This window comes from Odocoileus virginianus, chromosome 1, assembly GCF_023699985.2.
Source record: "Odocoileus virginianus isolate 20LAN1187 ecotype Illinois chromosome 1, Ovbor_1.2, whole genome shotgun sequence".
Classification (NCBI taxonomy): Eukaryota; Metazoa; Chordata; class Mammalia; order Artiodactyla; family Cervidae; genus Odocoileus; species Odocoileus virginianus.
The window spans coordinates 98,429,669-98,456,872 of NC_069674.1; the positions used below are offsets into that span (position 1 = coordinate 98,429,669).

The 27,204-nt window shown below is 41.4% G+C and overlaps 1 protein-coding gene across 3 annotated transcripts in view; it reads left to right on the forward strand.

The window, feature by feature from the left end:
* The window catches only part of SLC25A13 (solute carrier family 25 member 13), a 226,378-nt gene that overhangs the window by 25,704 nt on the left and 173,470 nt on the right, over positions 1-27,204 (forward strand). For 2 of the 3 annotated variants that reach the window (XM_020869840.2, XM_070471249.1), the window contains exons 2-3: positions 3,738-3,791; positions 20,150-20,292. In XM_020869840.2, coding sequence (XP_020725499.2) covers positions 3,738-3,791; positions 20,150-20,292 — 197 coding nt within the window. Of the gene's footprint in view, positions 1-2,894; positions 2,988-3,737; positions 3,792-20,149; positions 20,293-27,204 lie in introns of those variants that run through there. The other variant, XM_070471251.1, reaches the window with a different exon arrangement.

Genomic DNA, 27,204 nt, shown 5'->3' on the forward strand with positions numbered 1-27,204 from the left:
ATATTCCTACACATAAACAAATCTTTTCTGGTGTCTTCCTCTGTTTGGCTGCTGTAACTCATATTAAAATGAAAGTGAATTTATTTGTCCTCAAAAATACCTTTCTGGGTTTCCTTGCCATGCGTCTTACTGCCGGCTTTTTAAAACCAGTCCTTCAAGTTATATTATTGTTGGCTGTTTTTTTTATTCTTCTGTATTTGGAATGTACCTAGCCAGTATATGTGTTTTGCAAATGCTATTGATAACCTATTTAAACTGTTATTTATAATGTTTGTCTTGTCAAAAATGTTACATATTCAGTGATCCTCAAATTTTGCCCTGTGGAACATACTTTGGGGGGATTGACCTGAAATCTCTATACTGTCATTGAACAAAGGTAAAGGTCTCCCAGTTTACAGAAAAAGATAATGCATAGTTTCCATTTTTAACAGCCCCCCCCCACCTGCTTTCTTCCTTAACCTCCACTTGTTTGAATGTTATGTGCTTGTATATAAATTTCTTTATTAAGTAGCAAATGGTGATATTTCTTAGTCGTCTGCCAAGAATCCTTTTTCTTCTGGGTGATTTACTCCCTAACAATGTTTGAAAATTACTTTATTTAAAACTTTTGATATAAAAATGTTTTAATGGTGGCGTCTATTCTTACAAATGCAAATTCAGAACAGTAATGGTAAAGCAAATCAGGCAACTAGGTAGTAAGAATAATAGCTGTTAATGCTGCTGCTGCTGCTAAGTCGCTTCCGTCGTGTCCGACTGTGTGACCCCTCTGACGGCAGCCCACCAGGCTCCTCTGTCCCTGGGATTCTCCAGGCAAGAACACTGGCGTGGGTTGCCATTTCCTTCTCCCAATAACTGTAAATATTTACATGCTATTAGTATTTGAGATGGAGAAGGCAATGGCACCCCACTCCAGTACTCTTGCCTGGAGAATCCCATGGACAGAGGAGCCTGGTGGGCTGCAGTCCATGGGGTCGCACAGAGTCGGACACGACTGAGCAACTTCACTTTCACTTTTCCCTTTCATGCATTGGAGAAGGAAATGGCAACCCACTCCAGTGTTCTTGCCTGGGGAATCCCAGCGACGGGGGAGGCTGGTGGGCTGCCGTCTATGGGATCACACAGAGTCAGACACGACTGAAGTGACTTAGCAGCAGCAGCAGTATTTAAGAAATATATACTTGTATATAAAACAGTGAAAATTAGCCTTTGGAGAAAAAGCTACAGTTTGAGAAACTTCTAAAGCCTGATGAACTAAGGCTTGTCAGGTGATGCTACCTGAGCTTGCCTGAACAGGTGTTCTGAGTTGGCTTAAAACGGGAGGGTCACATAGCTAGTGAGTTGAGAGCTCAGGTCTGCCCCCCACAATCCAGGGCAGTCTGATACTGGAGCATGTTCTTAATCACAGCATTGGATGGACACTACAAACTGGTGGTACTAGGAGAAACAGGGAGAGTCTTGGTTTTTAGGCATGTGCTGTTTTACATTAGGGGTAACATAAGCTATGGTCAATTTAAAGCTGCCTGTGATGTGACTCAGTGAGACCAGCACAGTAAGGGGATGGAAGATTTGGAACTTGAAACACTTAGAAATGTCAGCAAAAAGTGCTGCTAAATCTGACTTTCAGGAAAATAAGTGACCCTTTCTGAGTCTTGGTTTCCCCTTCTGTCAAATGAGTGCAATAATATGCTCTGTCTGAGTCTCAGGTCTGCCGTGGGGATCCAGTGGCGTCGGAGTCCTGCTCTGAAAACTTTTAAGTGTTCTGTACACATTAGGTGACGTGGCTTAGAAGCGCTGGGCCGCCATATGGATGGGTTTCTCCCGGGCCCGCCACCCTAGGGGAGTCACAGACTGAAAGCTTGCTTTCTCTCACAGAGGGCCAGTCCTGGCGGTGAGCGGTGACTGCGCTCTGGGATCAGTGAGGAGAATGCTGTGGGCGTTCAGGGCGGGGGAAGCTCCCCCTGAAATAGCGTTGCCCAGGGAAGGCTTTATGAAGTGTGTGTGGCACAGTGAATTAATTTGATTTTAAAGGATGTGTTATTCAGATGGAGTAGGAATAGTTCACTTTGTGGAAACTTACCTTTGCTTTTAAAAGGAAACCCAATTAAGTGCTGAGGGTCACCATATGCCTTTAAAAAAAATGTTACTTATGGTCTTGAGATGTAGAACTTGGAGAGAATGTCTTTTCTGTCGAAGAGGATGGAAACTTCTCATGCTGTCTCATCTCCAATAGTGTTTGCCCTCCCCACCTTTCTCAGAGTATAGACCTGCACGGAGGAGATCTTGTGAGACTCTCAACAGCACTATCATCAGTCTTAGGTTGGTTTTGCAGTCGATTTTTATATTTTTTTTCTCTTTAATGGAATAGCAGAGAACACTCAGTGATTGAGGATTTTAAAAAGATTACAAATTCTTATGGCTAAAAATAGCATTGGTGGTTACAAGTACTCAGCAGAAGTTAGGAGTTATCAGTCTTGGTTTGGGAAACAAGGTGACCAACTAACTGGTTTCAGGAAAACTACCTCTCCTATTCCAATGATTAGTTAATAAAATTATTCCTGACAGTGGCGGGCCAAGGAGCTCAGGCAGTTACATATTTCAAGACAGAGAACCCATTGTCCAAAGATCTCAGGAGAGCCTTTGCAAACACCCCGAAGGGATTTAGAACAATTTGCATAAATCTCCCCATGGATGGCGACAGGGCTCCAGTATTGGGGTGGTTCCAGGAACCCCTCCTTGGCTGTATCATGGGGTGATGCTGTGCTTGGGGAGAGTTCAGTCTCATGACGGTTTCTGCCAGCAGGATTGGGTGATGGGATGCTGAATAAGCCCACTGTTTGGTTCCACATAAGGACTCTTTTGTGTTGGCCTGGGGCAGCCATGTTCAAGTTTGTCTTCTCTTTCCCCAGTGATGTTTTTGGACTTTGTGGGCTGGAGAATTAAGCACAACACCTATTCTGAGCTAATCTGTCAAACTTTGCTCTTGAAAGGTAACCATAGCCCCTTGTATTCCAGAACGTGGTAAATAATAATCATACATTTGGAGACTTATGGTTTTTTTGGTTGTTGTTGAAATACAGTTGGTTTATAATATTAGTTTCAGGTGTACAACATTGTTCAATATTTTTATGGATTATATTCCTTTTAAAGTTATTAGAAAACAATGGTTGTATGCTGTACAATTGGAGACTTCTGGATTTTTTTGATAAAGTTGGGGAGAGGAGGATACTGCTGGACAGGACCAGATTGCTGGGTGTTCATGCCTGTCCATTGTGGAACCATGGGAATTAATTGCCTTCTGTCTGTGAATATTATTTGCCTTACTCACTAACTTCTCTAAAAACTACGTTTTCTTGCATACTTAACAAGTTGTACTTTAATATTTAATATTCCCCTGTGAAAGGGTTTGGGTCACTCTGGGTTGCAGTTTAAAATGCCAGGTGGTTGCAAGTCTGTTTTAACTTTTTTTTTTCCTTATTCATTTTGGGAAAAAAAGATATATATTAAACACTGCATATTAGGAGCTTTTGTTTCTTGTATGGAATGTTATCATTCTAGAAGCCTCATAAGAAGTCTAATTTAAAATCCAGAGAGTAGTTTAAGCACTGGGTAAATTTAGTGCTTTAAGTGCAGAAATGAAATTCACTGATTTCTAACCTGGAGTTTATTTTCTCTCAGTCTGCGAGCTTGATTTCTCAGCTTTGTTCTACTAATATAAACATTTTTATGTTTATTTATAGGTGGCTTTAACCAAGAGAGCAGATCCAGCTGAACTTAAAACAATATTTTTGAAGGTCGGTATAAAGGAATCTGTTTGTTTCTCATTTGTGTTCTGCAACTTTTAAAGATTATTCTCAAGTAGCCCTCTTTTTCATTCATTTTTAAAAACATCCCCAGAAGTACCTTTACTTAAGACTTGTAAAAGAGATCCTTTACAATTTTGTATCTGTCTTTTAAAATGTATCACATACTTGTAGGCAACTGGCTGTGATGGCTGCATGGTTTGTATTTTACTTTCTCTTGTCTCACATGATGTTCAGTACCGAAAAGGGGTTGTTGGGGAGTTTAGTCTCACAACCCATTTACCTTTCCAAGACTGTCCTGTGCAGCAGATGATACTAAAGCTTTCCGTCCTAAGAGGTTTAAAGCTCTTTGTAAACACCTTTCGTCATCCGTCATTCATCCAGAATGGACTACCCTGGTCTCTCCTGAGCAGAACATTGCTGCTGTTATTACCTGATATCATGATAGCATTTAACTTCAGCTGCGCTGCCCTTGAGGCAGCCTCAGTACGAGTAACAATAGGTACTACATTGCATGTACAAATTTATTTCCTTCGTTTCTTATATTTTCACCTACTTTGTGATATTGGGCACTGAGTGACTAATACTCTAATAATAAAGTCTGCCTCAGGTCCCAAACACTGAATCACTTTTAAGGTTATTTAACTGGCAATAAAAGTACTCAAAAGAAGCAAGGCCATTTTTGTAAAGATAATTTTAAAAAGTACATATGTAGACCTTTTCTAAACATGGTGAGAAGGTAGGTGCGCTATATTTAAAGAACCCAAGGCTTCAAGTGAGAAACTTGTTCTGCTGCTGTGTATATATGGCTTAGGAAGTTATTAATTCTCCTAGCATCACTTTCCTTATCAAAATGTGTTACTGTTAAAAATTGAGGAATCGGGGAATTTGAATACTGATAGGATTATTTGATATAAAGTAATTATTAATTGATTCTTAGGCTTGGTAATAATATTCTGAATATGGAAACTATAAAGAGTTTTTTAGAGATGTACACTGAAGTATTTATAGGTGAGATTATGATATCAGAGATTTGGTTTTAAATAACCCAGTTCTGGTGGTGTAGGAAAAATAGGCAGTATGATAATTTTTGCAATTGGAAAATGGAGTATTGAGTTTACTATACTGTTTACTCTGTGTATATTTGAACATGTACATAATGTTATAAAAAGTTGTAAAGATTCTGTGAAAAAAACTTACTTGAAAGTGCTGTGTATTAGATATGCACCTGATATGTATTAGACATTGATTCAGTAAATGCTTGAAATTAAGTCATTCATAGAGATAGACTCCAAGAGAAAATGGGTAAAAAATACGAGAATAAAAAGAATCAGTTTGTAAAGTAGACTGGGTTATACATTAGGAGGCAGAGTTCTTCATAAGCTTGTGTTTTGCCCAGAAAAGGTAAATACGGTCTAGCGACTCTCGGGTGGAAAAGGATTCTGGGTAATGAAAGTCCAGGGAACAGAAACGCATGTTTCTCACCTGATGTCTGTTGCTGTGCACGCCGGGCCCCCCGGGACGGGGCTGAGGGGTATATGGGGGAGCCGTAGACGTTTTTATAAGGTTTTTGTTGTAAAACTCTAACGATGTAATTCTGGAAGACCACTTGCAGAAGAGCCTGCGAGTGGGCTGCGAAAGAGCCTGGAGAGGTGGACGAAGCTCATCAGATTGAGCCGGCAGAGTCACGATCATCCTCGGAACTCAGAACCTGTGACTCTGTTTTCTAAGCCACCGGTAGCTGTGGGCATCGGGAAATGGGGACACCCTAGAGGGTCTCAGTAGACGGTGCATCTTGGGTCCTTGTTGGTCTTCTTGATGTGATTCCGTGGAAAGGCTCCAGGTAGAAGCTGTGACCGCAGTGTGAGGCCACGTGGGAGCTGATGAGGCTGGGTTAAGACATATCTTTTCTGGCGGCTGCATCACAGTCGCAGGAGAGTTTTACTGGACACAGTGGGCTTGGCCAGGGAAACCCAGGGGAGGGCAGGAGTCTCTGCAGAGTGCTGGAGAGCCACCGGTGGGGCTTCTGTGTCAGTGGGCCTGGAGGCTGGGGCGGAATCTCTGGGACCAGAGAGGAAGTGCTGTCCTCCCTTGGTGAGGCTGGGACTGCATGGCATCTGAGTGAGAGTTCCAGATGACTTAAGAGTCCAATGGGATGATGTGGGGGGAACTGTCCCTGAAGAAAAGAAGTGATCAGCAGTTTCTAGAAGGGATTGTGGATCTGGCAGAGGTTCGGGTGATCTCATCAGGCTTGGGTAGTGTGGTACCAACGCAAATCCACCTTGGCTCAGCAAGCTGAGGATCTCTTGTTTACTCTCTACCGCAGACGGTGCCGTGGGGGAAGAATAGGGAGCGAGGCGCCTTTGGGGGCTGTGCCAGGCACGTCTCCAGCGAGCCTGGGCTTTCTATTTTTTTTTTTTCTTGAGTAAACTGTGGTTCATTTATTTATTTTTAAATTTATATTTTGTATTAGTGTATAGTTGATTGAGGGGCTTCCCTGGTGGCTCAGCTGTAAAAAAAAAAAAAAAAAAAAATCTGCTTGCAATGTAGGAGATGCAGGTTCAATCCCTGAGTGAGGAAGATCCCCTGGAAGAGGGCATGGCTACCCACTCCAGTATTCTTGCCTGGAGAATCCCTTGGACAGAGGATTTGGAAAGCTACAGTCCATGGGATCTCAAAGAGTCGGCCTTAGCATGCATAGTTGATTGACCATGAATCACTGAATCACTTTGCTGGACACCTGGACTTGTTCTAAGAGTGGATCGGCAGCGAGCACTCTGTAAACCTATTTGCTGACTTTTTTCTGACATTTTTCCTGACTTTTCTTCCTTATAAATATCCCAACCTCTCTGCAACACTAGTTAGGTGATTTCTCCTGTAGCTTAGGGGAGGGGGAGGGAAGCTTCATTGTTCCTTTGAGACCAGATGTGCTGGTAATGGGGGAGTTGATAGCTGTGTCGAGCAGAGAGACCTAGTGGAACCGAAACAGATAAGGAAACATGGGTCCTGGAGGACAAATGAACCCTGTTCTGGCTTATTTTATGTTTTTCTATTTTTTTTAAAATCAGTTCTTTTTCTGAAGTTGCTTACTGTCAGATGTTGGGGTTATAAAGATGAATTAATCATGACTCCTGCCCTTAACTATCTCACTGTGTGTGTTTAAGTGTTTAAAAAAAAAATCCACAATATGGTTGATATACATTATATAGTACATAATATGGTTGATATGCATTGTATAGTATTAATTAGCAAGCAGATAACATGGGGCTAATTACATCTTCCTAGAGAGGGTCATTACAGTTGCTGGGCAGTGGTGATATTTGAGCTTCTGTTTGTCAAATGGAGAAGGTGGAGGATTGTGGAGCAAAGAAAGAAGAAGGAAATAATAGTGTAAGCAAAAGCAAAGAACTCCAGGCATGGAGGTGGCCTGACACATAGAAGCTTGGGAAATGGTACTAGAATGGCAGGCAGAGTGGAACTTGGCATAAAACATCTCCAGCCTAAGGCGTTTGAATTTTTTTATGCAGGCTGTTTTAGTGACATGTGGCGGTTAATGTTTTGTCTGGATGTAGAAGTTGAAGTCTAGGTGTAGTCAGCTTTGTTTCCTACCTAAGTGTTGGGAACCTAAATTTTTTTCTCTGCCTGACACTCCCCGTGCTGCTTCATGTTAATAAACAGGTGTGTATTTGAGTGCTTACAGTTTAAATGAAATGCCATGGAACTTTGCAGTGAGTGAGATGTGTAAAAAGGTATAAGCAGCATCCATGTCTTATTTAGAGATGTTCAGATTTTATACAGGAGACCAAATTTATAAGCACGCAGAAAGTAAAAAAAAAAAAAAAAGTCAGCACAGTCAGGGGTCACTTGTGTGGTTAAAGCAGAGCCTCCGGAAATGGGAGGAGGGAGCAGGCCCTGTGGCGGGGAGAGCTGAGAGAAGGCTCCTTGGAGTGGGAGCTTGAGGAGCCCTGCGGATGCGTGGGAGCTGGGGGATGGGGGAGGCACCCAGGGGGGCAGCGGACGCTTCTGGGAACCAGGACCACGTTGGAGGGAAGGCCTGGAGGTGGGTTTGGGAGCAAACCTCCTCCAGATTGAAGGATTTTTGCTCTTTCTTCAAATGTTTACTTAATTCAGCTCTGCACGAGGGAGTCTGCCAAGTTTTACAGGGTGTGGGTGACAAAATTAGATAATTGGGAGTTTGGCATTTTTGCTCAACAATAGGAAGCCATTGAAGGTTTTCTGAGTTATCCAATGACTTGGAGGATGGGTCCAAGATTGGATTGGTGCAGCAAGGCCATGGGTTAGGCAGCTGTGGGTGTAATCCTGGTGTGCCACCCTGATAACTTGATTAGGGTTGTGGTAGCAGGAGGAATGAAGAATGGGCAAGTTAACACATTTTGAAGGACTGTTGGATTGAAAATGCCTGATCTTGTGTCATGGATGATTGTGGTGGTGGTGGTCAGGTGCTCAGTCCTGTCTGACTCTGTGACGCCATGGACTGCAGCAGGCCAGGCTTCCCTGTCCTTCACCATCTTCTGGAGCTTGCTCAAACTCATGTCCATTGAGTCAGTGATGTCATCCAACCACCTCATCCTCTGTTGTCCCCTTCTCTTTCTGCCTTCAACATTTCCCAGCATCAGCGTCTTTTCTAATGAAGTTGGCTCTTCACATCAGGTGGCCAAAGTATTGGAGCTTCAGCATCAGTCCTTCTGATGAATATGCAGGATGGGTTGATTGATCGTGAACAGGGGGTAAATATGACCACTGGATATATAGCCTAGGGGCAGGGAAGTACCAGTATTAAGATGCAGAAATTGAGGAGACAACCATTAGCTCAAATGAGAGTGAAGGAGGTGATAGTTACTGTTTAGAAGTGTAGAGCTGGACACACCTAAATGCCTTACTATAGTGTAAGATTTGGAGGATGGGAAGACCAGACAAGGGAAGCAGGTCATATTACAAATTGGGATAGTAATATGTAGTGAATTGCACTTGGAATTTTACCATTCATCAACAAAAGCATAATATATATTTTTAGAAGATTTTGTAGGGAAAATTGGAAAAATAATTTCTGCTTTGAAAACTTTTTTCCTTATGAAAGAACAGTTCATATTTTTTGAAAATTAAAAAAAAGATGTGTATAAGGAACTGAAACGTGTGATCCCTATATATTTAAATCTATCTGTATATATACATATATCTATTTAAGTCTGTTTATATATGCATATATCTGTTTTCCTATTTCTCTGCCTCTGTGTATAATTTTTTTCTTTAACAGGAGGAAAAATACTATTTGGTATTCATTTTTTCCCTCACCTAATACATTATGAATACCTTTTTCTATAACTGAAAGCATTTCTGCTTTTTCTATTGCTATGATATTCTTATCTATGGCTGTTTTACCATAATTTATCTAGCCACTCTCTATTATTGGATGTTTAGTCATCTTCTCTGCTTTGCTATCATAAAAACACTGTAATGAATAGCCCTGAAACTACATTTTTGCATATAGCTAGCATTTTCTAGATAAATTTATAGAAGTGGAATTGTTGAAGAATGGATTTACAACATTTTAAGGCTTTTGATTCTTGGCAGACTGCCTCTCAAGAAGGTTGCATCAATACACATTTTTGGTGGGAGTATGGGAGTTTACATTTTTCCTCATTGTGACATCAACTCAGACAATTAAAAAAAACTGAGCAGCAACAATAAAAAGCCTTTCTGACAACTCGTTAAAAATTGTATCTTGTTTTAAATTTGTGGTTTTTATCATCAGCAACATATTTATTGAATATTCATGATACCTAATGACATTTAAACCTTTTCATTAAAATTTACAAATATACATAATATAGAGTAGTAAATACCCACATAACCACCACCTAATTTAAATAAGTTTTTGTCACGTTAGTTTCACATATAATATTTACTGATGTATTTCAGTGTAAGTTAACTATCTCCGTGATTCACCCTAAATAGCATATCAGTTCGGTTCAGTTACTCAGTCGTGTCCGACTCTTTGTGACCCCATGAATCACAGCACGCCAGGCCTCCCTGTCAATCACCAACTCCCAGAGTTTACTCAAACCCATGTCCATCGAGTCAGTGATGCCATCCAGCCATCTCATCTTCTGTCGTCCCCTTCTCTTCCTGCCCCCAATCCTTCCCAGCATCAGGGTCTTTTCCAGTAAGTCAACTCTTCGCATGAGGTGGCCAAAGTATTGGAGTTTCAGCTTCAGCATCAGTCCTTCCAGTGAACACCCAGGACTTATCTCCTTTAGGACGGACTGGTTGGATCTCCTTGCAGTCCATGGGACTCTCAAGAGTCTTCTCCAACACCACAGTTCAAAAGCATTAATTCTTCAGCACTCAGCTTTCTTCACAGTCCAACTCTCACATCCATACATGACCACTGGAAAAACCATAGCCTTGAGTAGATGGACCTTTGTTGGCAAAGTAATGTCTCTGCTTTTAAATATGCTGTCTAGGTTGGTCATAACTTTCCTTCCAAGGAGTAAGTGTCTTTTAATTTCATGGCTCTAATAACCATCTGCAGTGATTTTGGAGCCCAAAAAATAAAGTCTGACACTGTTTCCACTGTTTCCCCATCTAATTCCCATGAAGTGATGGGACCAGATGCCATGATCTTAGTTTTCTGAATGTTGAGCTTGAAGCCAACTTTTTCACTCTCCTCTTTCACTTTCATCAAGAGGCTTTTTAGTTCCTCTTCACTCTCTGCCATAAGGGTAGTGTCATCTGCATATCTGAGGTTATTGATATTCCTCCCAGCAATCTTGATTCCAGCTTGTGCTTTCCAGCCCAGTGTTTCTCATGATGTACTCTGAATATAAGTTAAATAAGCAGGGTGACAATATACAGCCTTGATGTACTCCTTTTCCTATTTGGAACCAGTCTGTTGTTCCATGTCCAGTTATAACTGTTGCTTCCTGACCCGAATATAGGTTTCTCAAGAGGCAGGTCAGGTGGTCTGGTATTCCTATCTGTTTCAGGATTTTCTACAATTTATTGTGATCCACACAGTCAAAGGCTTTGGCATAGTCAATAAAGCAGAAATAGATGTTTTTCTGGAACTCTCTTGCTTTTTTGATGATCCAGCGGATGTTGGCAATTTGATCTCTGGTTCCTCTGCCTTTTCTAAAACCAGTTTGAACATCTGGAAGTTCACAGTTCACGTATTGCTGAAGCCTGGCTTGGAGAATTTTGAGCATTACTTTACTAGCCTGTAAGATGCGTGCAATTGTGTGGTAGTTTGAGCATTCTTTGGCATTGCCTTTCTTTGGGATTGGAATGAAAACTAACCTTTTCCAGTCCTGTGGCCACTGCTGAGTTTTCCAAATTTCTGACATACTGAGTGTAGCACTTTCACAGCATCATCTTTTAGGATTTGAAATAGCTCAACTGGAGTTCCATCACCTCCACTAGCTTTGTTGGTAGTGATGCTTCCTAAGGCCCACCTGACTTCACATTCCAGGATGTCTGGCTCTAGGTGAGTGATCACACCATCGTGATTATCTGGGTCATGAAGATCTTTTTTGTACAGGTGTTCTGTGTATTCTTGCCACCTCTTCTTAATATCTTCTGCTATTGTCAGGTCCATATCATTTCTGTCCTTTATAGAGCCCATCTTTCCATGAAATGTTCCCTTGGTATCTCTAATTTTCTTGAAGAGATCTCTAGTCTTTCCCTTTCTGTTGTTTTCCTCTGTTTCTTTGCACTGATCATAGCTCCTAATAACTTTAAGATTCCCTATTCAGAAATGGCCATAATATATGTTAGTAAATATTATATATGGCCATAATGTGTATCACTGTGCACTTAATGAAATTAATAGTAGTTCCTTAATAACAAAGTATTTGATCCATTTTCAGATTCTCAGGTATAATCCTTTATTCTACCCGTGTGGCAGGGAAGCAGGGGAAGAATGGTCAGACACAGTGATCAGTTGTGCAAAGCATTTCTCAGTGGCTGGAACACACTCAAGGAGAATTTGCCCTTCAGCCTCCAAACGTGAATGGTTTGTGGAAAAAATGAGTGACTGCTGATTATGGTTCTGGCATGTTCACAGTTGATAGACTATTTTGTTCCACCAGTAGTGGGCAGGCCAGTTAGGCCCCCTGGCTTCTGAGGGTACAGTGTAGTGACATTGCTTTCCTTTGCCACCGTATTCATTGGGTGTGGAGGTATGTCTTCCTGGTGACATTTGGTTTATTAGTCAGGGTTCTTGAGAGAAACGGAACCAGTATGAGAGAGCTCCATCTCTAGGTACTTATCTAGTGAGGTTTATTATGAGGAATTGACTCACACCATCCATTTTGGAGGCTGAGAAGTCCTAGGATGGTACTGTCTGCAGGCTGGAGACCCAGGAAAAGCTGTGTCGTAATTCAGTCCAAGTCCAAAGTCCTGAGAACAGGGTAGCTGATGATGTAAATCTCCATCTGAGGGTCAGAGAAGGAAGAAAGGACACAGCTTATGCAATGGGGCAGGGGAAAAAGGGATGAATTCTTTCCTCCATCTCTTATTCCATTCTCAATGGATTGGGTGAAGCCCACCCATATTGGGGAGGGAAATCCAGTTTACTGAGTCCATAGATTTAAATGCAGTCTCATCCAGAAACACCCTCACAGACACACCCAGAAACAGTGTTTTATCTGGGCACCTGTTGGCCAGTCAAGTTGATGCATAAAATTAACCAGTTAGTATTTTACTAAGTTATGCAAGGAATCCTAAAAGCCTTCCCATTTCATAAGTATATATGTTTAATCACATTAAACTTCCAAAAATAGTAAAGGAGAGAAGCTTCAGGTCATTTATCAAATCTATTACTGAAGAAGGATTAAATAACATTTTAAAGGTGTGGTAGCTGCGAGGTATAGTCCATCCCCTGACAGGGACCCTCTGTCTGTCAGTCTAGGGAAGAACCTTTGACATCTTTAATCAAAGTAGACTACCCAAGACTCGGTGATGTGCTGTTTTTTAAAACTGAGAAAAACTGTGTTTCTTGTGTCCATATTAACGTGTCCTTGTATTGAAGAGATGTTTTATCACTGCTGAAAAAACAAGTCAGATGAAATACCTGAGATTTTTTATTTGTAAACTACATTGAGGAATACATCAAGTGCATCAATCAGAAATGTACAACCCCATGCATGTTCATAAGGCGAATCCATCCATGTAACCAGCATCCTGGAAGCCCTCCGATGCCCTTTCTAGTCAATACCCACCCCTCCCAGGGGAACTAGTCATCTGACTTCTGTCACCATGTGTTAGCTTTGCCTGGTTTTCTACTTTATATAAAATGAATAATACAATATGTTTTACTTATTTTTTCTTTAACAATATGTATTGTGTCTAGCTTCTTTCACTGTTGCTTTATTGGTACGATTGTCACGTGTAGTCGGTATTAGTTTATTCCACTCTGTGACTATGCCACAATTTGTTGAAACATTCTGCTGTGGACATTTGAGTTATTTTCCATTTTTTTTTTGCTATCCAGAATAATGCTGCTGTGGGGTGGGGTCAGCTTAGGGCTGTGGCACAGACTGCTCTGGCCCCAATCCCACCTAGCCTCTAATAAGGTGCACAGGGGAAAAGGTGAAACCCTCCCAGAAATGCAGCCCTAGACCCTCAGGCCCTGGCCATGCCCCAGACCAAGGCCGGGAGTGCTGTCATACCCAAGAGAAACCCAGCTCCCACCCTGAGGAGGGCAGCGGTGGCCCCTGAGCAGAGGAGAAGCCCCCGCTTGCACCTGGCTGGCTCCAGCCCCACCTCCTCCCAGCAGCAGCTGCCAGCACACCCTGGGGAAGACACAGCTCATGCTCGCTTTAGACCTGCTTCTCCTACCAGAGCCACCGGGAATGCTCCACGAACACACCTTCAAGAGCAGGAGAGGTCAGTTTTCACCTAGCTTCATAAGACAGAGGGTGTTAAAATGAGAAGACAGGAGTATGTTTCAAATGAAAGAACAAGGAAAAAAAAAAAAACCCTGGGAAAAAACCCTAATGAAACACAGATAAGTAATTTACTTGATAAAAGAGTTCAAAGCATTAGTAATAAGAATCCTAATTGAACTGGGGAAAGAATAGATGAACAGAAGGAGAATTTTTGTAAAGAGCTAGATAATATTACAAAAGTGCTGACAGCACTGAAGAATACAATAACTGAGATGAAAAAAATACACTGGAGGATATTAACAAGAGATTAGGTGATATAGAATACATAAGTGATCTGGAAGATAAGAGTAATGCAAATTGCCCAGTAAGAGCTACCCCCCCAAAAAATTCTAAAAATTGAGGATAGTTTAAGGGATTTATGGGACAACATCACAGGCACTAACATCTGCATTATAGTGGTCCCAGAAAAGAAAGGTAGCGCTAGTGGTAAAGAACCCACCTGCCAATGCAAGGTACGTAAGAGACGTGGGTTCAGTCCCTGGGTCAGGAGGATCCCCTGGAGGAGGCATGGCAACCCACTCCAGTATTCTTGCCTGGAGAATCCCATGGACAGAGGAGCCTGGTGGGCTGCGGTCCATGGGGTCAGAAAGAGTCAGACACGACTGAGCGACTAAGCACAGCACAGAAAGTGAAAAGAGTAGAAAATGTATTTGATGAAATTATGGCTGGAAACTTCCCAAACCTGAAGGAGGAGGAAACAGATATCCAGCTACAGGAGGCACAGAGGGTTCCAAACAAGATGAACCCAAAGAGACCCACGCCAAGATACATCATAATTAAAATAGAATAAAATAATTTTAAATGCAGCAAGAAAAAAACGAAGTCACATACAAGGGAACCCCCATAAAGTTTATCAGTTGATTTTTCTGGAGAAACTTTGCAGGCCAGGAGAGAATGGCGCGATAACTTTCAAAATGCTAAAGGGGAGAAGCCTACCACCCAGGATACTCTGTCTAGCAAGATTGTCATTCAGAATTGAAGGACAAGCAAAGAGGTCAGACAGGCAGAAACTGAGTTGATCAATACTAAACTGACCTTACAAGAAGTGTTAAAGGGTCATCTGTAAGTGAAAAAAGTAAAAGTTCCAACGAGAAATAATAAATTATGGAAAGGGAAAAGTCCCACTGGTGTAAAATTGCTGGGTCTGTCCTTACATGTATGTTCAGTAACAGCAGACATTACCAAGCAGTTTTCTGAAGCAGTTTGCCAGTTGGATTTGCTCCATATTTTGCCAACATTGGTTTTTTTCTTTTTAATTATCTTGATCTTGTGTATTATTGCACTGTAGTTTTATTTTGCCTTTTCAGTGGAAACTTGTTTTTTTAGTGGTTGGGAGCTTGATAATGATTCTAAAGATCATTAGGGGAAAACTAAGTGATTAGAAGACTTGTAAGAAAAAAATAATGAAATGCTTTTTTATTTGGTTTATGCATTCATATATTTACTTTTGGCTGCACTGGGTCTCTCTTGCTTTGCCAGAGCTTTCTCCAGTTGAGGCGAGCAGGGACTCCTCTTCATCACGGTCCTCAGGCTTCTCACTGTTCAGGCTTCCCTGTTGTGGCGCATGGACTTCAGTAGCAGCACAGAGCCTCATGAGCTGCGGCTCTAGGGCTCTGAAGCGCTGCTTCAGTAGTTGTGGCACATGGCTTAGATGTTCCAGGGCATGTGGGATCTTCCAGATCAGGAGTCAAACCCTGCATCGGCAGGCGGATTCTGTGCCACCAGGGAAGTCCAGTAATGTCATGTTTTTTTTTTTTTTTTTACTCCACATTCATTTGCCAGATGTTTATTGAACATGTTGCCTATCTGCCAGGTAAGAGGCAAGAGCTCAAGGATACACAACAGTGAGAAAGGGGGGAAAAAAATTCTGTCCTGGCAGAGCTTTCCCTCCAGTTATAGCAATTAAGGTGCTTGTAATCTTGCAAGAGTAGATGGGTCAGTTGCCAAGGTTAGTCCTGAAACATTGCCTGCTGCGGTGATGACAGGAGCTGTCCACTCTTCTTGGCATTCCTCCTATGGAGTTGAGTCTGAGGACATCTTTACCTTAGGAAGGCATTGCCCCCGATCAGAACTGTATAGGAGATAGATTTCCTTGCCAAGCCTTTTCCTTGTGACCATATTGATAATTTTTGAAAGTATTTGTGTGTTTACATATGTGGGGGCTTAGTTGCCCAGCACCGAATCTTGGTTGCATCATGCGGGATGTCACTTGCTGTGGTGCATGGGCTCTCTAGTTGTGACATGTGGGACCTTAGTTCCCCTACCAGGGATCGAACCTGCATCTCTTGCATTGCAAGGTGGATTCTTAACCACCGGATCCCCAGGGAAGTCCCAACCATATGGTAATTTAGCCTGTGGTAGACATGGTATCTTAAAGGTGAGGGAAGGGAGAATGATTTGATGTGTAGGCTCCTAGTTGTTCAGTTGCTCAATCATGTCTGGCTCTTCATGGCCCCGTGGACTGTAGCCTTCCAGGCTCTTCTGTCCATGGGATTCTCCAGGCAAGAGTACTGGAGTGGGTTGCCATGCCCTTCTCCAGGGAATCTTCCCTTCTGAAAGACAACCAAGAAAGAAAGTGGAAGAGACTCAAGTTGGAGGATCCTTACCTCAAACCACATCGAAAACAAAGTACCAATAATGTATTGAAACTTAAAGGGAAAAGATAAACCTATTCAAAACAGGCAAAGAGAAAACGTGGGTGAATATGTAGTCTTGTGATGAAGAATTATAATAGTTCTAAACTTAGAGGTAATGGAAGAAACTGTAAAGCAGATAAAAATCGACACTCAATTATGTAAAAATATAGAACTATTTGCAGCAAGTATGACAGACAAAGGGGGAGAGGGCATGTTCTCATGCTGTTGGTTGGGGGTGTAATTGGCACAGTCCTTTCTGGAGAGCAGTGTGATAATAAGTATCAAGAGCCTTAAAGATCCTCTCCTGTGACTCAACAATTTCTCCTCTGGGAGACTAGTCTGAAAATTGCCAGAAATTTGGACAGATGTTATATGCAAAGCTGGTTACTTTAGCTTTAAAAAAAATAAAAACTGGAGATAATCCAGTAATAATAATGTCTACTGGTGAGAGAACTGTTAAATTGTGTTTTTAAATAAATGAATTATTCACTACTATAAGCAAACATAGGTATAATTCTAAATCATAGGATTGCTGTAATTAACAGTGACATTTCCTTTATATTTCAGTCCTGTTTTGCCTCAGTTAGGAAAATAAATTATAATTCTTCCACGTTTGCAAAAAGCCAAATTCAATACTAACTAAAGAATAGTATGATTATTGGGCCATCTTTGAGCTTTTCTTTTGTACTGTGCAAAAGATTGTTAAATAAAAACCAATAATCTAACACATTTATAAGATGCCTATTGTGTGTATGGCATTGTGCCTAGTATATTTCATGACTGTTCATTTATTTCTAGCATCATCCTAAGAGCAGGTAGTGTTCTCATCCCCATTTTACAGGTGAGGAGCCAGAGGCCCAGAAAGCTTTACTTACTTACCTGAGGTCCTTTAGAGGCAGAAGCAGAGCTGCTTGCATCCCAGACCTGGGAGACTCCAAAGCCTGTAGCTGAGTATCTGCTCAAGAGCCGATCCTGCTTTGGAATGACTGAAATGTAGAAAGAACAAGTGCCTTTTTTTTTTAAGATTTATTTATTGATGTTTGGATGCGCAGGGTCTTCATGGCAGCGAGCAGAAGCTACTCTCTGGTTGCGGCGCACGGGCTCCCCATTTGATGGCCTCTGTTGTCGGAGCGCAGGCTGCAGCTGCGAGGGCTTCAGTGACGGCCGCTTCTGGGCCCAGTGGTTGGGCCTCGGGGGCTCCGCAGCGCTGGCTCCGTAGTTGTGGCGCGTAGGCTTAGTTGCCCGCATCGTGTGGGCTCTTCCTGGAGCAGGGATCGAACCCACGTCCCCTGCATTGGCAGGCAGATTCTTTTTTTTTTAATGTATTTATTTTTAATTGGAAGATAAGCACTTCTCAGTATTTTATTGGTTTCTACCATACATCAGCATGAATCAGCCACAGGTATACGTATGTCCCTCCCTCTTGAACCCCCTCCCACCCCACCCCCTCCCTGTCCTCACTTCCGGTCACAGAGCGCCGGATTTGAGCTCCTGCGTCACACAGCACATCCCCACTGGCCAGCTAAGTTTGCATGTGGTAATGTATACATCGCGATTCTACTCTCGGTTCATTCCACCCTGTCCGTCCCCTTCTTGTCCACAAGTCTGTACTGTTCACGGGGTTCTGTCTGTCTGCATCTCTAGGAAGCCCACAGGTGACTTGCAAAAGCAGTTTTAATGGGGTTTGACTGTCACTGCACCCCGTTCACTGTGCTTTCCCATCACGGGGGTTTCTGTCACCCAGCCAGCCCTGTTCTTCTTGTAGCTTGAGGTCCTCATCTCCCCACCACAGATCACTGTTGATCCCAAAGATCAAGAGGCCCTCTCCTGCTCTGTGAGTATATGTGTGACCCCCAAGTTGTTCCTCAGCGTTTCTCACAGCCCCCCACCTCTACAGAACGGTAATGTGCAGGTTCCGTGTTTGTGAACTGGGGGAAGGCTGTGAAAAAGCATCGCACACCACCTTTTTCTTACTCACTGTTTTTGTTCTGGAATGGAGAGGACCCTAACCATAGCAGCGTTTCTTTTTTTTCCCCTGAAACTCTCTCATTGTTTATTCACCAATCAATATCTCTTTAGGACTTACTGCGTTAAGCATTTTGAGGAGATGGAACTGAAATAAATACACGTTTTTCTCTTTCATGATACCCTTTGTCCCCATTTTCAGTGGAAAGGAACTTATAGCTTTTCCTTTATTCTCTGTAACGACTTAACACAGAAGGATGATCCAAACATACATAGTAAAGATATAAAGGACACAAATTGTTTTTTTTGTAATTTTGTTCTTCAGTCGCTCAGTCATGTCCGACTCTTTGTGACCCCATGGACTGCAGCACGCCTGGCTTCCCTGTCCATCACCAACTCCTGGAACTTGCTCAAACCCATGTCCATTGAGTCGATGATGCCATCCAACCATCTCATCCTCTGTTGTCCCCTTCTCTGCTGGCCCTCAAATCTTTCCCCGCATCGGGGTCTTTTCTAATGAGTCAGTTCTTTGCATCAGGTGGCCAAAGTATTGGAGTTTCAGCATCAGTCCTTCCAATGAATATTCAGGACTGATTTCCTTTAGGATGGACTGGTTGGATCTCCTTGCAGTCCTAGGGACTCTCAAGAGTGTTCTCCAACACCACAGTTCAAAAGCATCAATTCTTTGGCGCTTGGCCTTCTTAATGGTTATGGTCTTTTTTAAAACAGGGGCCAAATTTTTTCTTTGGCTCAAGTAAAAAAATAAAGATGTAATTTTTAGGAGTTCTGGAGTAAAAGCAGAATGAAGACCTTGAAGTCAGATGTACTTGGATTTCAATATTGTTTCTACCCCTGCCTATGTAGGTGAATTAGTTTACCATTCAGGATTTAGCCACTGCATCTCTAAAATGTGCATGGGAACACCTACTTTATTGCATAATACTAATAGGATATTGCATGTAAAAACCTAACACAGCGCCCCACACTTTCTATGCAGACATAGCAGCATTTCTTACCAGCTTCCATGAAGTCTTACAGAAGCCTTGCTGTTAACAGTTTGCTTTCCAGTTTCTCCTCTTTGTCATTCTTTTTTCTTTATTTCCCCATCATTGATGCTTTCGAAACAGGAAAAGGGGCAAAAGAATGAGGTTGTTTTAATTCATGATTTCATAATTTTTTTTTTTTAAAGAAAACTGTATGTCTTTGCTAAAGAACAAGATATAATTTGTCTTTCCAAATTTCTGTCAACTTGGGTTTCTCACCCTCAGCACAATTGACATTTGGTCTGGATGACTCTGTAATTGGGTAGGGGGTAGGGAGTGGGCATCCTGTGTATTGGGGCTATTTAGAGGCATCCCTGGCCTGTCCCAAGTAGATACCAGTTTCTATTTCTGCCCTTACCCCAATCAGAATTGTCCTCAGGCACTGCTGGATGTCCCCTGTGGGGAAAAATGGAAACAGGTGGCTCAGAGCTGGAGAAGTCCATCTGATGAGAAAGGCAGGTGTTATATAACGTACCGAGCTGGCCTACTGGGGACTCTGATGTCTGTAAGCTGGACAGTCAGGCAGGCTTCTCTCAGTTGACAACCTCTGGTATAAATATAAAACTTGGCAAACTAACGTCTTTTTGCTTTTTACTTGGAGTGATGGGAAATAATTGTCCTTGTAATAGTATATAGTCATATCAGATATTTTATCTATTGAATATTTTCAGCTTTTTTCACATATTGATCTGATTATATACATTTGAGAATAAAATATATTTTCTTTTTTTAAACAGTATGCAAGCATTGAAAAAAATGGTGAATTTTTCATGTCTCCCAATGACTTCGTCACACGATATTTGAACATTTTTGGAGAAAGCCAGCCTAATCCAAAGACTGTGGAACTTTTAAGTGGTGTGGTGGATCAGACTAAAGATGGGTATGTTTGTTTTTGATTATCTCATTTAGTTTTTGTTTTGTTTGAAACAGCTTTCTGTTTCTTTAATGATTAGGAAGCCAATGTGCTACATTTTTTCTCCCTTTTACAATTAATGCATTATTTTAGAAACGATGCCCTTAATATTTCCTTCAGTGTTCTTATCCCAGTTGGGGATTCTATATCTGAATTTCTTGACATAGTTTAAACAACTGTTTATAATTTCACAGCTATTGGAGTTGAGTGGTGCGAAGATGTGCTTGAGTGTGTGTAGTATATTTTAAGTTTTAAGGCAACTGTAAAAATTATAAATGTAAAACGTAGTTCTGTGAACATAACTTTTCTATAATCTTTCTGCTCAAGGAACTTTTAAATGTCCCATGTGATTAAATGTTGTAAATCTGACAGACAGAATAATGATTCGAAATCTCCAAGAAAGGCATTCTGCCCAAGTGGGAAGAGAAACATGGAACCACCTAAAACTAAATAGGACACTTTGCAAAATGCCTTTGGTGTTTTTTTTTTTCTTTTACCAATATTTTCTGTTTACATTTTAGAAAGTGAGTTATTCATAAGTTCTGTAAGAATGCAGTTGATTTTTACTGTAAGTGCAGAATTTGGGCTCCAAAATATTGATCATATGAGCCCCAATATTCCCTAATAACCAAATATAATCTGTCAGAACTAGCCTTTTCTGTGTAAACTGTAGTAAACCCAGCTGTCTGCCCTCGCCACTTGCCAGCGCTCCCCTCTGATAGATTACGTACCTGCCTTTCTGGGGTGTTCTTTTGTTCTGAACTTTCTCTCTTGGTCCCGTGTGTGTTTTTCCTGTGTGCATGGGTTTGAGATAAAACCGAAGAAAACGCCCTGATGAACTGTGAGTGCTCTCAGGTTTACCAGTACTTCTCTGTACTTGCTTACACCGCTGTTGTTCCATCCTGCATGAAGGTGACTCCCTCTAAAGTGAAAGTCTTGCAGATGGGAAGCAAGTGGGGAGGAAATTGGCAATTATACTTCCTGTCATATGCTGGCAGATTGCTAGGTTTACCTTCTCTGTTTCAGGGGTGGCTACTTGTGTTTTCTACAACTTGTGTAATCCCTCCCAAGGTGGGATTCTTTGCTTTGGAGGATTTAGGAGCAGGCATTTCTTCCCTCGTAGGGCCTGTCTGTGGAGGTGCAGGGGGAGAGGTGGAGGTGTATTTCACACTAGTCCATTCAGGCTAAACAGCTGCACAGAACATCGCTTTATTCTAGCAAACACTTTGGGGGGGCGGTGCAGATTGGATTGCTTCCACATCCTCTGTGCTTATAAGGTGCAGAAGTGTGACCAAGCTCATGTGCAGTATGAATTAGCTAACTCAATGTTTAAGATCAATTTTTTTTCTTACTTAATAGTTAAAAAAATTTTTTAAGCTATAGAAAATGTAAAGAATTCAGTGGATGTCTAATAGATACCCTTCATCTGGATTGATTGTTAACACTTTTAAAACCTGTGTGCCTTTTTAAAATTTAACACACATATACTTTTTACACATCACACACATAATTTCCTCTTTTGGCTAGACCAGTTAACTATAAATTGCAGACATCAAGATACTTCAATATTTATCTTTGAATAAGAGCGTTCTTCTTAACCATTATCATACTTAGGAAGATTAACAATCATGTGACATATCTAATATCCAGTAGATTAGCAATCATGTGAAATATCTAATATCCAGTCTATTTTAAATATGCCAGATCTCTCCGCTCACCTCTCCCCCCACCTCTAATTCTTTGTTGCCTTTTGTTTTTCAAATCCACCATCTAATCAGGTTTCCTGTATTACATTTAGTTGCTATATATCTTCTAATCTAGAACAGACCCTTGCCTTTTTTTTTTAACCACTGATCAAGTTTCGTGATTTTTTACTTCAAAAAAACCAAACCACCGTAAAAAAAAAAAAAAAAGGCGAATAAAAGTGATTTTCCAATCATTTGAAAAGCATAGTGCTTATTTGTCCAAAACAGACTCAAATGCTACCATTATCATCTCTAAACTTCTGCAATAAAATTAGCATTTATACATACATATATATGGGTTTTGTTTATAGAACTGTATCTTGCAGTCAACAGGAGAAAGAACACATCCTTGTTTTATTATTCTATCATGACATTGACTTCGAACCCAGGCCCAGTTATTTTGTTGAAAGCCTCTCATTCTGGGCTTGTCTGGTTGTTTCCTCGTGACTTGGATTCAAGATCAGTTTTGGGGTGCAGGATAGGAGAGATCCTACTATCCTGTCTCAGCATTGATGATGCTCAGTTTGATCATTTGGTTCAGATGGTGTCCACCAGATATTTCCATTCTACAGAACCACTTTTGTTTTGTAATTAGGAAATAGGCACTTTCAGAACATGGGAATATCCTGTTTCACAGCAGCCTTTCAGCCAGTAGTTTCAGCATCCATGGTGATCCTTTTCTGGGTCAGTTATTACATCCATAGTGATCCTTTTCTGGATTAGGCATTGTATTCATAGTGACGCTTTTCTGGATCAGGTATTACATCCATGGCAACCCTTTTGTGGACCAGGCATTACATCCATGGTGACCCTTTTCTGGATGAGGTATTACGTTGGTGTTTGAAAAAACAGTGATTTTCTCTGACTCTTTCTCATTTATTGTCTGGAATTCTTTGGAAAAGAAAAGCTTTCTTCCCTCCACTCCCTTTTCTTTCTCTGTTGATTTTTGTATCAGTGTTAACTCATGGATTTATTTACATTGAACTCAGTGTATTAGAATCTATTACTAAATCCTCTGAATTGTTCAGATTGTCCCAGAGTGGTCAGTGGGAGTCCCTTCAAGCTGGTCCTCTTGGTTGGGACTGGTGCTTGGGAACATGAAGCTGGGCAGTAACTCATTGCTACTGGATTGTTCCTGCCTCTCTGATGTTTCAGTGGAAAGAGCTGGGAGATATACTTAAAAAACAAAAAAAATCAAAAGTTCATAATGATAGTTCCTATTTAAATTTAATGTTACAGGAATTTCCTTTCTTTTCTGTTTGTATCTTTTTAAGTGAAGATTTTGATTCCTAGTTACACGAATATGTTTACAGTCATTACTTTTATGTGATTATAGTATCTTCTAGTGTACTTGGCTTCCTTTTCATCCCACCCCTATTAACACACTGGCTTTTCCTATTTCTTTTTACATATACTCTTCAAAAAATATAACCTCGAATTCATTAGACGCCAACAATGTAACATGCATTTTACGTATGTAATGTAACATAACATGTATATTTTCTCATGTGCTTATAACAAATTCTTGGCTTTCCTTCCCTGGTTTCCCAGATGAGAACTAAGGGATCAAGTAATTTGCTGCTTAAAGGTACCCAGGCCTGTCAGGCTCTAGTTCTGGGCCTTTCCACTGTTTAGAGCTACCTCCTCTCATCATCTCACAATTCTCTTTAACTTGACATTTTCTTTCTGATTTTGTATTATCTTAAATGTTAGCATTTTACTGTGACAAGGAAAATCTTCAATAGTCTCAATCCTTTACCCTATGACTAATTTTTTCTTTTCTTCTCCTTTCTTTCTTTTCAGTGTTAATAGTGAATAGTTCAGTTTCAATAGGGAAAACAACCACCCATAACCATCTCAGCTTGCCACGGTATTTTGAATTTTTCAGTATATTCTATGACTTACACTACATCAATATTTTTCAAAATTTGAATTCATTTTTGTTTTAATTCTTTCATAATCTTTCTGCCTTTATCAGTGTTCATATTTCGATATGCTGTTCCTATGAACAGTGTTAGATGGCTTCATCCTTTTTTGCTAGATTAAGAGACCACACTTTATGAAATCATGCCCTTAGAGTTGTTTCAGTTTCTACTTTTCTATAACAGATACTGCTGGAGTGAATATATTCATGCATGTGGCGTTTCCCCCTCTGTTTAATGCGCTGCTGTTCAGTCACTGAGTCATGTTGGAGCCTTTGCTGCTTCATGGACTGCAGCACGCCAGGCCTCCCTGTCCTTCATCGTCTCCTGGAGCTTGCGCAAACTCATGTCCTCTGAGTCAGTGATGCCATCCTACCATCTCATCCTCCGTCGCCCCCTTTTCCTTTTGCCCCCGATCTTTCGATCTTTTCCAATGAGCGGTCTCTTCAGATTAGGTGGCCAAAGTATTGGAGCTTCAGCTTCAGCACCAGTCCTTCCAATGACTATTCATGGTTGATTTCCTTTAGGATTAACTGGTGATCTTGCTATCCAAAGCACTCTCCAACACCATAGTTCAGAAGTATCAATTCTTCGGCGCTCAGCTTTCTTTATAGTCCAACTCTCACATCCATACATGACTACTGGAAAAACCATAGCTTTGACTATACAGACCTTTGTGGGCAAAGTGATATCTCTGCTTTTTAATACACCATCTAGGTTTGTCATAGCTTTTCTTCCAAGGGGCAGGTGTGTTTTAATTTCGTGGCTGCAGTCACCATCTGCGTTGATTATGAAGTCCAAGAAAATGGAATCTGACACTGTTTCCACTGTTTCCCCATCTATTTGCCATGAAGTGATGGTACCAGATGCCGTGATCTTCGTTTGTTGAATGTTGAGTTTTAAGCCAGCTATTTCACTCTCCTCTTTCACCTTTATCAAGAGGCTCTTTTAGTTCCTCTTTGCTTTCTGCCATTAATGTGGTATTACTTTAATTACTTCCTTAGATCTAATAGAGGGATTCCTGGGTCTAGGGTAGGAATATTTTGTAGCTCACTGTGATATGTGTTGTTACAGTTCTTTCCAAAAGGACTGAGCTGAACAAGCCCTCGTGTGGTATTTAAGCTGATTGAGCTCGTAGCGTAGGACCAGTGTTCAAGACCCATTCACATGTGCCTGTACCATCTTCCCTAACCCCAGCCCCAGCACACAGCCAGCTCCACAGTATTTACTTCACAGACAGGTCCAATCATAGATCTCTTCTCAATGTAAATGGTGAATGCCTGCAGTCCCTCTTCCTTTCCCTTTCTTTAGAATCATAGCATTTGTCAGGTTCACAAGTCACACATCATCCTCGTAAATCAAGTACTATTCCATGAAAAACTTACATGACAGAAGCTACACGGTGGCCCACAAAAGCAAAGCGCACACCCCGAACAGCAAAGAAGTGCTGAAGAGGGTGCCATTCATCTAGCCAGACGCTTCTGGGCTCTAATCACCTAGCTTGGCTGACCTGAGGGATTTTTAGTGCATAACTTTATTAACATTTAAAAAGCTGCTTATAGATGGACAACTTTAGAATTTAAAAATAATGACAGCTGTGGTGGTTCAGATGTCATGATAACATAAAATACTCCATTTTAGTTAATTATTGGTCCTCTAGCTGTGGTTTTTTAAGTCCAAGCACCAGGCCCTGCATATTTTACCACCTCCAGTGTCTAGTCCAATATCTGGCCTCCATTTCACATTGATTTGTTGACTCGACTTAGGTAAATCTACTAAGATTTTTTTGCCCCCTCTTGTTACAAAAGACCAGGAGTGTTGGGAAATGGAAGATCTAGTTCAAATCCTAGGTTACTCATTGTTGGAAGCTGACATACAGCCCCCTGAAGATATCAAGATAGCAATCCCCGAGTTTGGAAATGTGACCTTTTGGGAAAAGTGTCTTTGCAGATGTGGCTAAATTGGGGCTGTTGAGGAGCTGACCCTGGCTCACCTGTGCTTTAAATGCCATCATAAGCATCCACATGAGAGGCAGAGAGAGAGAGATGACACAACACTCGCAGGGGCAGGTGGCGTTGTGACCACCGAGGCTAAGATCGGAGCGATCGGGTCACAGCCAGGGGACACCGGGGCCCACCGGAAGATGGTTCTTCCCCGTGGAATCTCCCTTTGAATGGAGAATGGCTTTGCGACACCTTGACTTCAGATATCTGGTCTCCAGGACTCTGATAGAGATGAATTCCTGCTGTGCTAAGCCACCCCTTTGTGGTCATTGATGTAGCAGCCCTGGGAAATGAGTCCCCTTACAGAGCTATTTTCTTTGGGGAATTAGAAGGCCTATTGTTGTTATTCAGTCACTAAGTTGTGTCCGACTGTCTGCAACCAGATGAACTGCAGCATGCCAGGCTTCTCTGTCCTTCACTATCTCTGTGAGTTTGCTCAGACTCATGTCCATTGAGACTGTGATGCCATTCAACCATCTCATCCTCTGTTGCCCCCTTCTCCCCTTGCTCAATCTTTCCCATCATCAGGGTCTTTTCCAATGAGTCAGGTGGTTTGGAGCTTGGAGCTCCGCATCGAGTATTGGAGCTTCAACATCAGTCCTTCCAATGAATATTCAGGATTTCCTTTAGGATTGACTGGTTGGATCTCCTTGCAGTCCAAGAGACTCTCGAGTCTTCTCCAACACCACACTTCGAAAGCTTCAGTTCTTTGGCACTCAGCCTTCTTTATGGTCCAGCTGTCACATTCATACGTGACTACTAGAAAAACCATAGCTTTGACTAGACAGATCTTTGTCAGCAAAGTAATGTCTCTGCTTTTTAACACACTGTCTAGGTTTTTCATAGCTTTTCTTCTAGCAGGTGTCTTTTAAGCTCATGGCTGTAGTCACCATCTGCAGTGATTTTGGAGCCCAAGAAAATAAAATCTGTCACTGTTGCCATTGTTTCCCCATCTATTTGCCATAAAGTGATGGGACCGGATGCCATGATCTTAGTTTTCTGAATGTTGAGTTTTAAGCCAATATTTTCATTCTTTCCTTTCACTTTCATGAAGAGGCTCTTTGGTTCCTCTTTGCTTTCTGCCATTAGAGTGACATCATCTCCATGTCTGAGGTTGTTGATATTTCTCCCAGCAATCTTGATTCCAGCTTGTGAGTCATCCAGCCTGGTATTTTGCATGATGTACTCTGCATGTAAATTAAATAAGCA